This window comes from Suricata suricatta, chromosome 15 (genome assembly GCF_006229205.1).
Source record: "Suricata suricatta isolate VVHF042 chromosome 15, meerkat_22Aug2017_6uvM2_HiC, whole genome shotgun sequence".
Taxonomy (NCBI): Eukaryota; Metazoa; Chordata; class Mammalia; order Carnivora; family Herpestidae; genus Suricata; species Suricata suricatta.
The window spans coordinates 9643969-9656662 of NC_043714.1; the positions used below are offsets into that span (position 1 = coordinate 9643969).

General features: G+C 39.8%; 1 protein-coding gene across 3 annotated transcripts in view; it reads right to left on the bottom strand.

The window, feature by feature from the left end:
* TOX (thymocyte selection associated high mobility group box) overlaps positions 1 to 12694 on the bottom strand; it is a 303389-nt gene that overhangs the window by 45547 nt on the left and 245148 nt on the right. For all 3 annotated transcript variants that reach the window (XM_029923705.1, XM_029923704.1, XM_029923703.1), the window contains exon 4: positions 1546 to 1827. In XM_029923705.1, the coding sequence (XP_029779565.1) occupies positions 1546 to 1827 (282 nt within the window). The remainder of the gene's footprint in view (positions 1 to 1545; positions 1828 to 12694) is intronic.

Below are 12694 nucleotides of genomic sequence, written 5' to 3' on the forward strand. Positions count from 1 at the left end.
TCCACACCAACAGCCTTGTCTTTGTCATCAGGCTAAAGGAATCTGAGTCACTATTTATCCGTATCTTAAAAAAAATAGTACAGCGGGGGTATCTGGGTGGCTTAGTTGGTTAAGTGCCCAACTCTTGGTTCAGGCTCAGGCCATGATCTCATGGCTTTGTGAGTTTGAGCCCCACACTGGCAGTGTGGCAGCTGCCTGGGATTCTCTCGCTCCCTCTCCCTCTGCCCCTCCCCTACTTGCACAGTCTCTGTCTCTCTCAAAATAAATAAACTTAAAAAAAAAAAGAACAGTATAGCTCTTGGAAAGTTGACCATATAGGTCAGATCCCCACTGGGTTGTTTTTGTTAGTATGTTGACAGATTAATTTCCCAAAAACAAAACTCTCACAAAAGTCAAAAGAAAACAAAGGGATGACAGAAGTAACAAGTGATTAGTAAGATTAAAGGAAAAAGGGGGACTATGAAATAGTCCTGTAGCTGGGGGTGTTTTGCATGGTAAATGGGCACAATGCTCTACCCCTGAGCTAGACCCCCTGAAATGATTATTTTGGTGTTTTTGAATGAGAGTGCACTTGGTTTTGGTGTAGACATTTAAAAATGCTGCCTGGGGTATTTTAAAGAACTAAAAACTTCTGCAGGTAAAATTCCAATCTAAGGACACTTAAGACTTGGCTTCTTATACACTTAACTTAATGTGACACAGAGGGAGAGACAGACAGCCATACTGGCATGGGGTTAACAGAAAGTAAGCCAGGAAACACCCAGGCTTCTGCTAATGGAAGGGAGTCATAGAATATCCCTGGTCCTTACCTTCCTCATTCTCAGCAGGAGATGGTTGGGACAAATAATCTCAAAGGTTTTACCTAACCATCACACAAGCGTGCGTGCACACGTGCACACAAACACACACAGCCATCACTGTATGCCTAAGAGGTTGCCTTTTTAAATAAAATTGTTAAATTAAAATAGATGTTGTTGAATGGTGAATTAAGCTGCTTCTCAGATGTTGAGTCCTACAAGACTTCATCTCCCTACTCACGATACAGACCTTATATTTTGTGGGCAAAATCTACTTTAATGCTTAATACGTCTATAGTTTAAGGATTTACTAAGGACTGAAAAATGTAATAGAACAAGCAAGTGATTTAATCTATTTGGTTTGTAACTTTATGCTTCATTAAAAAAATACGTCCCCGAGGTTCCTGGGTGGCTCAGTTGATTGAACGTCTGACTTTGGCGAAGGTCATGATCTCGTGGCTTGTGAGTTCGAGGTCCGCCTTGGGCTCTGTGCTGACAGCTCAGAGGCTGGAGCCTGTTTTAGATTCTGTGTCTCCCTCTCTCTCTCTGCACTTCTCCTGCTCATACTCTATCTCTCTCACAAATAAATAAACATTTTAAAAACATTTTAAAAAAGCATGTCCCCCTCTAATGCTTCTCATTTGGATGATATAAATTTGCACGCACCACTGGTCAAGGAAGGTGCTAATGAATACTCCTTTTGGGCCACAAGCATTTCCTACAGGTCCTAAAAATGGCCTCGTCCTACCTTAGAAATATCATCCCCTTCATCTTCATGCACTGAGCTGGACGGGGAAGGAGTTGCAGACTTGCTTCCGGGTGGAGATGGTGAGTTCTGGGGGACACTGCCTCCTCCCATGTTCAGGCCAAGCTGAGCACTTAGCTGTGACTGGTTGATGGTGGTCAGCTGGCCATGCTGCATCATTCCTGGCTGTTGTCTGATGTCTGCAGGCTGACCCCTTGGTCTCATGGCTGCCATTTGAGGGTGGGAGCTGTACTGGGTTCCTTCTGGGTTCCGTATGTCTTGCATCTACCAAAAACAAAGATAGGAAGAATTTTTCACAAATGTATTTCTGGAAGTTTTTTTAAAAAATTCTTTTTAAAAAATTTTTAATGTTTTTTTAAAATTTATTTTTGTGAGACAGAGACAGCGCAAGTAGGGGAGGGTCAGAGAGAGAGCGGGAGACACAGAATCTGAAGACAGGCTCCAGGCTCTGAGCAAGCTGTCAGCACAGAACCGGACACGGGGCTTGAACCCATGAATCATGAGATCATTACCTGAGCTGAAGCTGGAGGCTCAACTGACTGAGCCACCCAGGAGTCCCTTTAATAAATTCTTTAGACTTTCAAAACTCTGTAGAATGTCCTGCTGAACTATGCATATTTCCACCTCAACCCCCAATCCCTCTTGAGCAAAGAATGACCCTAACATAAACATCACACTAAAGGCACTATTACCAAAGAATAGAATGTAAGAATTCAGTCAACATCACATTTCATTACTCAAGACCTGATTAATTATATCTTCTTTCTTAACTAATGAAGTGCAAACATATATTAGTAGATATTTGTGACATGTTTCAAAAATGATACTTACTGCAGTGTCAAAATTATATAGTTATTCGTGATTGCAGCATTGCAGCCATACGTGATACACGATTTCTTTTATTCTGACTCCTTAAGAAAGGTTTTGTGAGTGAAGCGTACTTCGATTCTTAGTTTAATTCTATTTAGGCTAGTATTGGCTAAAATGATCTACTAACTTCCAGACCAGAGCACTACAGGCTGGTATTAATCAACTGATTCATTGATGATTGCAATGGTTTGACTGCACCGTCAGATTTGAAAGTAAAGCTCTCAAGTTGCAAGGTCACCATATTAATCCGTTATGCTATCTGGGTCACTGCTTTTTAGCCTTAATGAGACTCACTCTTATAATTCAAGCAATGAATTTTGTCTCTGCAAGGATTAGAATTAAAAGCATTGGGAGGATGAAGCTCTTAACATATCTAGAGGTCAAATGCGTTGGATAAGAGAAGGATGGTGGATTTCACTTAACGTTTCTCTGGCATTTTCAAACTTAAGTAATGAGTATTTTGCCCTGCTTATCGATGTGGCTCAGTTTTTTCACTCTGAGGGGGAGTTGGGGAGTTCATGCAGGTAGAGGATTAAAAGCAAGGGAGGGGAAAAAAAGAAAAAAATGGAAAAAAGAAGAGTAATGAAGAGGTGTATGGCTCGTTACATTTCAGAACTGAAAAAATAAAATTAATAATGATATCTTTTTTCTGTTTCATTGAAAAAAACATCCCACGTGGTGTTAGATGCCCCAGAATTGCTGGTCAGCATATGTTCCCATGACATAGAAATACTGTAAAGGTCAACTGAGTTATTTAGTCATAGGCTTCCTTTTGTTCTTTTGGTAACAAAATGGTTTTCTGCCAATGCTGCCTAGTCATTTTACCAACCTAGTTAGACCTATCTGAAACTCAAGGTGAGACCAAAGGGGTGTCTGCTCCGTTCTGTGTTAGGTTGACTGTCTCCACCACGAGGTCTCATTAGTCAACACCACCCGTTAGATCTTTCCTGCTCTTGCTACTGCTTAGTCCTCTGACTTTGTTCTACGTATCATCCTAGACTCCAGCTCTTCGTGGTGAAGGCTTAGGCCAGCCCCACGGTTCTGTGTCTGCTGTTTTCCTGGGCAAATCAACATTTTTCCCCCAGAGTTTAAACTGTCTTCCTCCAATCCTCCCAAAGTAGTTCTACTTTCTATAAAATAATAATTATTTCTATTCAATGATACATGCACTCAGTCTAAGGAACTGCACTCAGTCTAAGGAAGAGCAATCTTGGGGCAAGCCACAGTACACGCCTGTTTCATGTCTGTTGAATAAATATATAAATAGCTATAGATGAATACGTGAATGAATAAAGCCCAGAAAGGTTAAGTGACTTTCCCAAACCATAGAGTGGGTGTTAAAAATCTCTACCTCTCAACTCCCATCTTCAATACTTCCTACTGTATCAGCAGCCGAGTTGACATTTTGCATGCCGCATACAGAGATTTATAGTCAAAGGTAATGAAACACACATTATCAAATGTTGTCCACCCAAATTGATTTTTATGTAGTCCATTCATGTTTTCTCCACTCACATTTACTAAAATGTTTTTTTCCCAACATAGTTGCTCACTCACTTCTATCATTTAATCTTCCTTATGAAATAATTCTAGCTTTAAAGATATCCTTGAAATTGTGCCATTAACAGAGAATATCATAAAAACCGGGACCAACTTTTGAAAGTGCACAGAAGAAGCAGTGCATACATGGCTTTTCAAGCCTACTTTCAAATGTTCTGACGTCTTACTGTGTGGTTTTTTTCTTAGACTTGTAGCATGTGGAACACTCTCTTATGGGCGCGGAGTCATGGATGTCCGTAATGGGACTGTCCTAGCCAGGGTAGCTCCCTCTCCCCAGCCCAGCACGTGGTCAAACATACATGTTTGGGGGCGTCTGGGTGGCTCAGTCGGTTAAGTGTCCGACGTTGGCTCAGATCATGATCTCACAGTTCATAGGTTTGATCCCCACTTCAGGCTGTGTGCTGACAGCTCAGAGCCTGGAGCCCATCTTTGGTTTCTGTGTCTCCCTCTCTCTCTGACCCTCCCCTGCTCATGCTGTCTCTCTGTCTCTCAAAAATAAATAAAAACATTAAAAAATTTTAAATAAAAAAAATACATGTTTGTAGGAAGACATGTTTTTCTAGCCTTGTAAATTTAAAATGTTTATTAGCAAAATCCTACCCTAACTAAATCCTCTTTCCAAAAGCTTTTGACTGATAACTTTATTTCTCCTTCCTATAAATCCTGTTACAAAGCATGATGGTGTGTAACCTATCTGATTGGAGCCCATTGCTACTTACTCTTTCAGAAAGATTGTGGTTTTAACATGATACTGCGAAGGATGATTTCTCAATTGACTTACATACAGAGTTTCAGGGTTAGGGCTACAATCAAGGGTCTTCAAGAGCCTAGCACCTCATTTCATGGCACCTAGCTCCTCCACCATCTTGTAATCTTCCTACTTGGTTTCTCATGTTAATTAATGTTGTAGACAGGGCTCTGAATAATAGAATTTGTCTCCTCACCTTTGTTTATGAGTGGAACAAGGTGGGCATCAGTAGAGTGGGGTAAAGAATCGCTTTAGGTAAGGGCAATGAAGTACTCAGCAGGGTACCTCTTTCTCAACAAACTCATCATGTCATGAGTTCAAACTCTCACATTACCTTGATGTTAGGCCAAACAGACAGCATTTAACACTGAATCAGAGAATAATTTTCGGTGTGGAGGGTGTGGAGAGCATAGGCATCTCTTCAGCACTCAGAGGCACCTAGGAATGTCAGATACTAACACCCATTTCCAAATTAGAATTTCCATTTTACCTCGCGTTCATAGAAGTCAGTTCAGTATTAATCATTGCCTAATGTATAATATGGGGAAAATTAAACTGGATGGCATCTGATTACTGAAAAATAAGACTAATTAGTTAGCTCATGAAGGTAAGCAAATGTTTTGATTACTGGTTTCCTTCTAGGAAGATACTGATTGACTACAATCTTAATGCCAAATACAAAACTCCACCTCACAAAATATTAATTCCTGTTAATTTCCAATATTTTGAACTTATTGTGAATAATTCACTTAAGGCATGTTTAACAACAACCTCTCTTCTTTTGAGTCTCCTCGACTCCTTCATTGACTTCTCGTCTTCCTACGACTTTCTACACCTAAATTATTTCCTAACATTCTGCTTGAGTCACATTTCCTCTACCCCAAATTTCCTTTCTCAAACCTGTTTTGTACCATGTGTCCAGTTTCTGTTGATGAAATCTTCATCCTCCCTGTCACCTCTCCTCAGAATGTTAGTAACTTTTAATTCTTTCCTTTCCTATCAGAGTCGTGTGAGTTCCATGGAATCCACTCAAAAATAACCCTTCTCTTCATTTTCACACCCATTCATGTATTTCGAGCCTTCATTACCTCTTCCTTCACAATGGCTACTTAACTAAAAAGAATCTCTTCACACCCACCCGGAAGAGTACCGCAGAATTACTCTTCATGAGACATAGGCTCAAAGCCTTCCTGGTGGTATCTGCCTGCCAGATTAAATCCAAAGCATGTGATTAGAGAGGTTCTAGATAAACCATAATCCCTATGACTAGCCTTCACACCTTTCCTGCTCAGCCCAACCCAATTAACTGCTATTCTTTGCCTCTGTCTCTCTCCCTTAAACATATGTCTTTGGCTATGTTGTGCTTCCAGCATTCATTAATCACTTTTTGAGCATTTGCTGTCAGAAAAATTTAAAAAAGAGTTAAAAAAAAAACCCCAAACTTTGCTCAGTGATTTGTGGTTTGCTCGTACTTTTATCTGTCAAGCCTTACTATTCCCCTTTGAGGCAGCCCTATAGAAATGGCTGCTTTGTACAAGTTTACTGAGGATAGGAGTGTTTAAATGATCTCAGATCTCTCCACCAACATAGATCAAAGTAGAAATGGTATATGCTCCACACGTTTCTGCTCTTCTCAATTCCTTGATGCGATTACCATATTCATATTATTTAAACCCTAAATACAGTTTAAAGTCAAGTTCAAAAGTCACTTCATCTACAAATCTTCCAGAACTTTCTAATTCTGAACTGCGAAAGCATTCTGTCTGCACTTTCTTTATGGGATGCCACTTGTAGATTTCTTAACCAAATATGTATGAACCTTCTAGACAGTATTCTTCATTAATATGACTCACATATTTTTCAATCCCTCATGAGATATCTTTTAATTAAATTAGGCATTCCAAGTATTCGAAAAATATTTGCTGAGTCAGTATATAAGTGAAGAAATGAATACTATCTGTAGAAACCGACTGATCAGTTTGATGAGTTTTCTTTTCTTCCAGTGAGCCTCGTCTAACATTAGTCACAATTTGAAAAGGAAATTTGAATAATGTCTGCTTCTCTTTGTGCCTTTTGTGGCGGAAACCTAACAGAGGCCATTTTTGAGCTTCATCTGTAGCTCTGTCAGACCATGTGACCACATTCTGGCTAATGAAATATAAGTGAAAGTATTCTGTGGTACTTCCAAGAAATGTTCTTAAAGGGAAAAGCTCACCATACTTTGTTCTTTCCTGTTGGCAAAAATGTGGGTGTGATCACTAGAGTTCGGGGAAAATGTCTTGAACCAAGAGGTATCGCCTTGAGGATGTTGGAGGCACCAGATAAAGGTATTTGAGTGTTTGATTATCATGAAGCTGCTTAGACCCTGGACAATCTGCTTACTGTGGGGTCTTTAACATGAAAGGAAGGTAAATGTCTCTCTTTTTTAGGATTATTGTCATTTTGAGTTTTCTTCTTCATGAAGTTAAACCTACACTTAACTGATATATTCTAGTGGATTATAAACTCAAGAAGGCAGGGATAGAATCTCTTGTTTACCAGTGTAGCTCTAGTATCTAGCACAGATAATGACATATCATAGGTACTTAACATATATTTCTTGAGTTACACGGAATAGATGTTTAGGCCAAGTACGAATAAGATTATTAACGTTGCTGGTCTTCACATGAACAGTAGTGCAAATCCTTGATCTTTTGGTAACTACATTTGCCAAATTCTCAGGACTCAAGCGTCTCAAAGTTACTTTCTGACGTGTCTATTTCTCATTGTTTTCTATTTCAAACCCAGTGAACTTCTCTTTTTTCTTAGCTAAAAGAAAGCTAAGTGCCGCTGGCATTTTACTTTTGACTGGTTCTTAATACCCATCTTCCCACTGGGGAAACTCAATCCACTGAAAATGGGTGCTGGATTTCATGTTTTTGAAAATCACAACCGTTTCTTTAAATTTTACCATCTGTTGCTGAGGACTAATATGGTCTCATAATTACAGGAGCTAACAAATGTCAATTAAAATAATGGAGGGGGATCACAACGACGAAGAGAAGACTTCCATGGAGTTCCTTCAAAACTTTTCCACTAACGGAAAGCGAAAGCTCAGTTACAGTCACTTAGGAAACCCAAGCAGGGAGCGTGTATTCTCCCTCGTGACCTGCCTTGTAATCCACGGCCTGGTGCCAACACCACGGCCCTTCCTCTCCTCGCCAGTTACCGACAGCCTTAAAAGCACCAGGTTGAGGACAGTGCTCACGTGGGCGGCCTCAGGTATGGTATCTGATACATATTCCAGTGTGTTCGCACTGTCTTTTCTTTGGATTTCCTTTAAATGGGGAAAAAAAACCCAGGTAGCTCATTTCAGATTGTTTTTAAAAATGAGCAACATCTCGGTGTAACAGAAATACAAAAAGCCAAAAACAAAACACTTGGAGAACATGGGCCGTATCAGTGACTGGATGGTGTTAAGACCCCACACTCGAACGTGACCGGCCCAAACCAAGGCCTGCCTGCCTTTTGGTGTCTGAGGCTGCGTGCCTCTCACAATCCTTCCCAGTCTGTTTTCGTCTTTCAAATGTCAGCATCCCTTCCTGGCCCAATGCGCAAGCCTTGCAAGCTATCATTATCTCTGCCTCTAGCAGACAATCCGTATCAAAACAGTTGTACACATAAAACCCTAATGACATCTTGGCTCTCTCTGCTCTGATCCAGCTGTTTGAGTGAATAGCAGTTGGTGAACAGAGCTTGGAACATGGAGGCCCCCAGGCCTTATTTGTTAATGTGGTTTCCCAGCTGCTGCTTTCTGTGGTCTTCGCTGGCAAGGCCTGGACGTGTGCCAATTGCAACAGGAACAAGAGAACGTGAGGAATCTATGAAACTCTTCCATTTACCCCGTCAGCATCTGACACCCTTCGCCACTGAGTGCTTTGACACCCTTTGCCAATGAGTGCTTTCCCCAGAGCCAGGAGGGGACCCCGCTGGCTTAGGCTGTGACAAGTGCTTACCCTCTGTCCCTTTTGTATACATTATCAAACCCATCCCGTCCTTAGCAACTAAAGAAAAACTTCTGAGCCTGCCTCTCGTAGCCCACATGATTAATCAGGCCAGAAAGACTAAGCCGTTCCCATTTTTCTTAGGAATAAGGCCCTCTATGAGTCTACGAGAAGAATGTAAATGCTGATATTATTTAAGTTCCCAATTTGATTACATATTTTTGCCAGGGATTCAATTAATATGTAAATGTATACACCAGAATGAATGTGTGGGTAAATTTAATAATCAAATTTCGTTTATTATTTTCCTAAGTGCATTTCCAAGAGGGAGCTAAATTATTTGTTGTCCAAACAAATTAATCGTTTTTAGGTGATCTCCATGCACCTTCTATTTATTATTTAGAAATGTGTACTTTAAATAAACGTTAGCATTTTGGCTATTGGACTTTTGACGTTGAAGACTGATAATTAATGTCAAAAGAGGGGGAGTCTGGAAAATATGTATGCAAAGCACATGTTGTAATCTTTAAAAATTACAAAGAGTGAGGTTCAAAGGAAGGATTGGATATTTTTATGAAAATGTATTTTTATCTTCAGTCGTGAGTCAGAGTAACTTGATTGAATCTAATTTTCTTCCAAAAGACAATGTGAATAAATAGGGCTCCGATTTCCTCACAAGACACTAAGATGGAATATTTGTAGTTCAGTTTGGGTAAATAGTAATTATAAAACCGATTATCACAGGAAAGCAGGAGCTCTGGAGTACAATTCATTAGATATTTGCCAACTGGAAAGGCATAGCATTTTCTAGAACCACCATCCTTGGGAAAGATGAAAACCACCTCAAAAAACAAATGCTAATGCCCAGAGGAACTTCCATAATGCCTAACCCTCCTTTTTCCTCAGACTGGGGTCTCTTCCTCCCTGTGGCGTCTTCCATGAATGGGACCCTTATTACTCAAGGGATTTGATGCGTTAGAGGAAAACATCATTGAAAGTTTTAAAAGTCAGGGCCAAAAACTATACTGGCTAAAGACCATTTCACCAATTTTCAATTTAACCAGTTAAATTTGTGTATGCCCTCCCAGGGATGAACCAAAGATCAGACACTGAGGGGCAAAAAGCCACAGTGGGTGTGTGTGTGGGGGGGGACCCCCAACTTCTCAATGTCCTCAGTGTCTTTGCCAGGTCCTGCTCCTGTGTAACCAAACTTGACTTCTATTTCTGCCACATCCTCTAGGTCTAGAAAGCATCTCAGTTGCCTTTGTGTGTGCCTCTGGATTCATTTGTATAAACAACTGAACAATTTTTCACCATTTTTAAAAGTTCCTTTTTCTTCCTTTTTCTAGATGAGAGGTAGCATGCAGTAGTAGAGGGACCCTTGCTCATGACATCATCTGACTGACTCTGAATCGAACAGGTTATCTGATTTTAACTTGATTGCCCCTCATTTTCCACCTCTAAACTAGAGCTAACAATGTTCACGCATTTATTGAGTGTCGACTCTGAGCCAGCCACTGCTGTAGGGACCACATTAACAATGGCGAGCGAGCTCTCTGAAAAATCTGTGCTTATGCAGCTCCCTGCCGAGAGGCGAAAATAAGTCAACAGGATAAATATTAGATGTAGCTTGTTTGACAGTGATATTTTTTAAGGAGACAAAAGTGAGAAATGTACTGACCTTCAATGCTTGCTGAAGGATGGATTAAAATAAAGACTATGAAGATGTTCTGTCAAACGCAAACTTATTTTTGACCACGTGGGTCACCTTTAGTGGAAGATGGAGATGCTAACCTTTTGGTATCCTCTGAAGTCAACTTTCCTTGACTAGTCCTGGTTCCTGGTGAGCCACGGACATAGTTGTGACCAGGCGTTCTGGTAGCCGAAAGCTTGCAACTGTGGACACCGTCTCTGGGATAAGCTGGACAGCTCATGTCAGAGAACACAGCATTTCACTGTGAGAAAGTCAGTTGCCTAGATAAAGGTTGAACTTACCACCCGGGTTTTAATAGCTTCCCAATCACGGCTAACAGGCTAACTGGTAGCTACAAAGTTCAAAAAAATTTAAATGCATAAAAAGGTATTCCCGTTCATAGTGTACTCTTCTCTCCCATTAAACTCTGTACATATAATCCCCTCTCTGGATCACAACATCGGCCAGAAGGTTACGGGGTAGAGTGACACACAGTTAGAAAGACGTTTTCCCCTCAAATTGAGGCATCCATTTCTGATTGCTTCATGCCAACGCTATTTGTCTCCTACTGTTACTGTTCAACTATCAACATCAGTATTGCCAAGCTGACACTGTGCTCCAGTGTGCCCTTGACGGGACTCTTCTGCTTGGCTCAAATGAAAGAAACATGCAAATGTACAACAGGCAAGCTTGACTCATAATTCACAAAGAGCATCTCTCATAATTTCAATTAATGGCATAATCTGAAGGCAGACTAAAAGCTCTGTCTCATCTGCAAGGGTTTAGGAGACCATCTGGTCAACTCTCTGGTTTCCCAGATACCTGAATTAGTTCCCACAAAGTTGTACACCTCCGGTGAAAGGAGTCTATGAGTCGGCACCGGGTGTACCTGTGATGAGACTCAACAAAGCCTTTTATTTGTATAGATCGTGCCATTTGTGTCTGCGCTATGAAGCAGAGGCAGTGCTTTGGTCATGGAACTAGAATCTTCTATTAAAGTGTACATGCTAATGTCTGTTCACATCTCTGCTTTGAGGTGCCCAAAGAAGGGACTGAATAATATGCCTTCCTTTTAGAATACTTTCCAAGGATTGTGTGAACGGAAACAAAGAGAATGGAGTGGAAGGTTAGGTGATAAGAAAATTGGGAAATGCTAGGAGACACACCCTATGGGATTTGCGGTATATCGAGGAGGAATAGCTCTGTGTATTTATAGCATCACAAGTCAGCTGAAATGGTTCTTTATACTATATTTAAACCTGAAAACTGAACTGAATTTCATACTTTCCTCTGCAATGTTAATGGGATGCTAGTAAAAATGGAGATGTCAAGTGGAATATTGACTTCTTAACATCAGTTCAGAAAGTGACATTTGAGTTCTTTTAGAGGCTCTTAAATAATTAGATACACATGACATTCACTTAAAAGTACATCTCAAGAAGCAAAATTAAAACCTTATATTCTGTTTGGGCCTGATAGCTTTCCTATGCAGAATATTTGTATGTTCCTAGGTTACTGGGGAGTTGAAGAAAAGTACACTTTTAAATTAGTATTTTATTATGGAAATCTTTCAATAATCCTTTTAATAATGTATTATAAAACATTAAAATAGCATGAAACCAAGATAGGAAGAGGCTAGAAATCCTCTCCTATTGAGTATAATATTAATAATTTGGTAAAATCAGTCCAGGAAAATTACAATGTCTTTCAGTTCCTTTAAAGTGTCTGAGTCTGTAAGTGACCTTAAGCTCCTTTAAAACAATTAAAAAATTCAAATATTTGGCTGCCAAAATTTTATAGTATGTTAGATAATGGGAAGAATATCATTATATACAGTCTTTATAATCGTGGGTATACCTAATTTCGTTAGTATTAACATTACTCATTTATGCTTTTATACATTGGGAGTTTTCTAAGGTCAAGGTCTCAAAACTAATCATAAAAACCAGTGACTGCTATTCACGCTAATATAATAACCCTTTTTCTAAAACAACTGCCAATAAATTTCATTATAAAAAGTTATTAAAAGGGTTAAAAACCTATTAAATGTCAAAGAATTTGCCTGACTCAAACTTCTAATAAAGAAAGAGAATAGGTTTTCTTTCTGAATTATTTAAATCTTTACTGACTGTGCATTGAGCCATGAAATTAGAAAAGTGTTATTAGGAGTGTTCTCTGGTTTTTATAAAAGTTGGAGCCTGGAATGTATCAAGCCACAGTCTTCAACTAGACTAGTTCAAGCAGTAGGTTTTTAATCCTGAATCCATGGTTCTTACT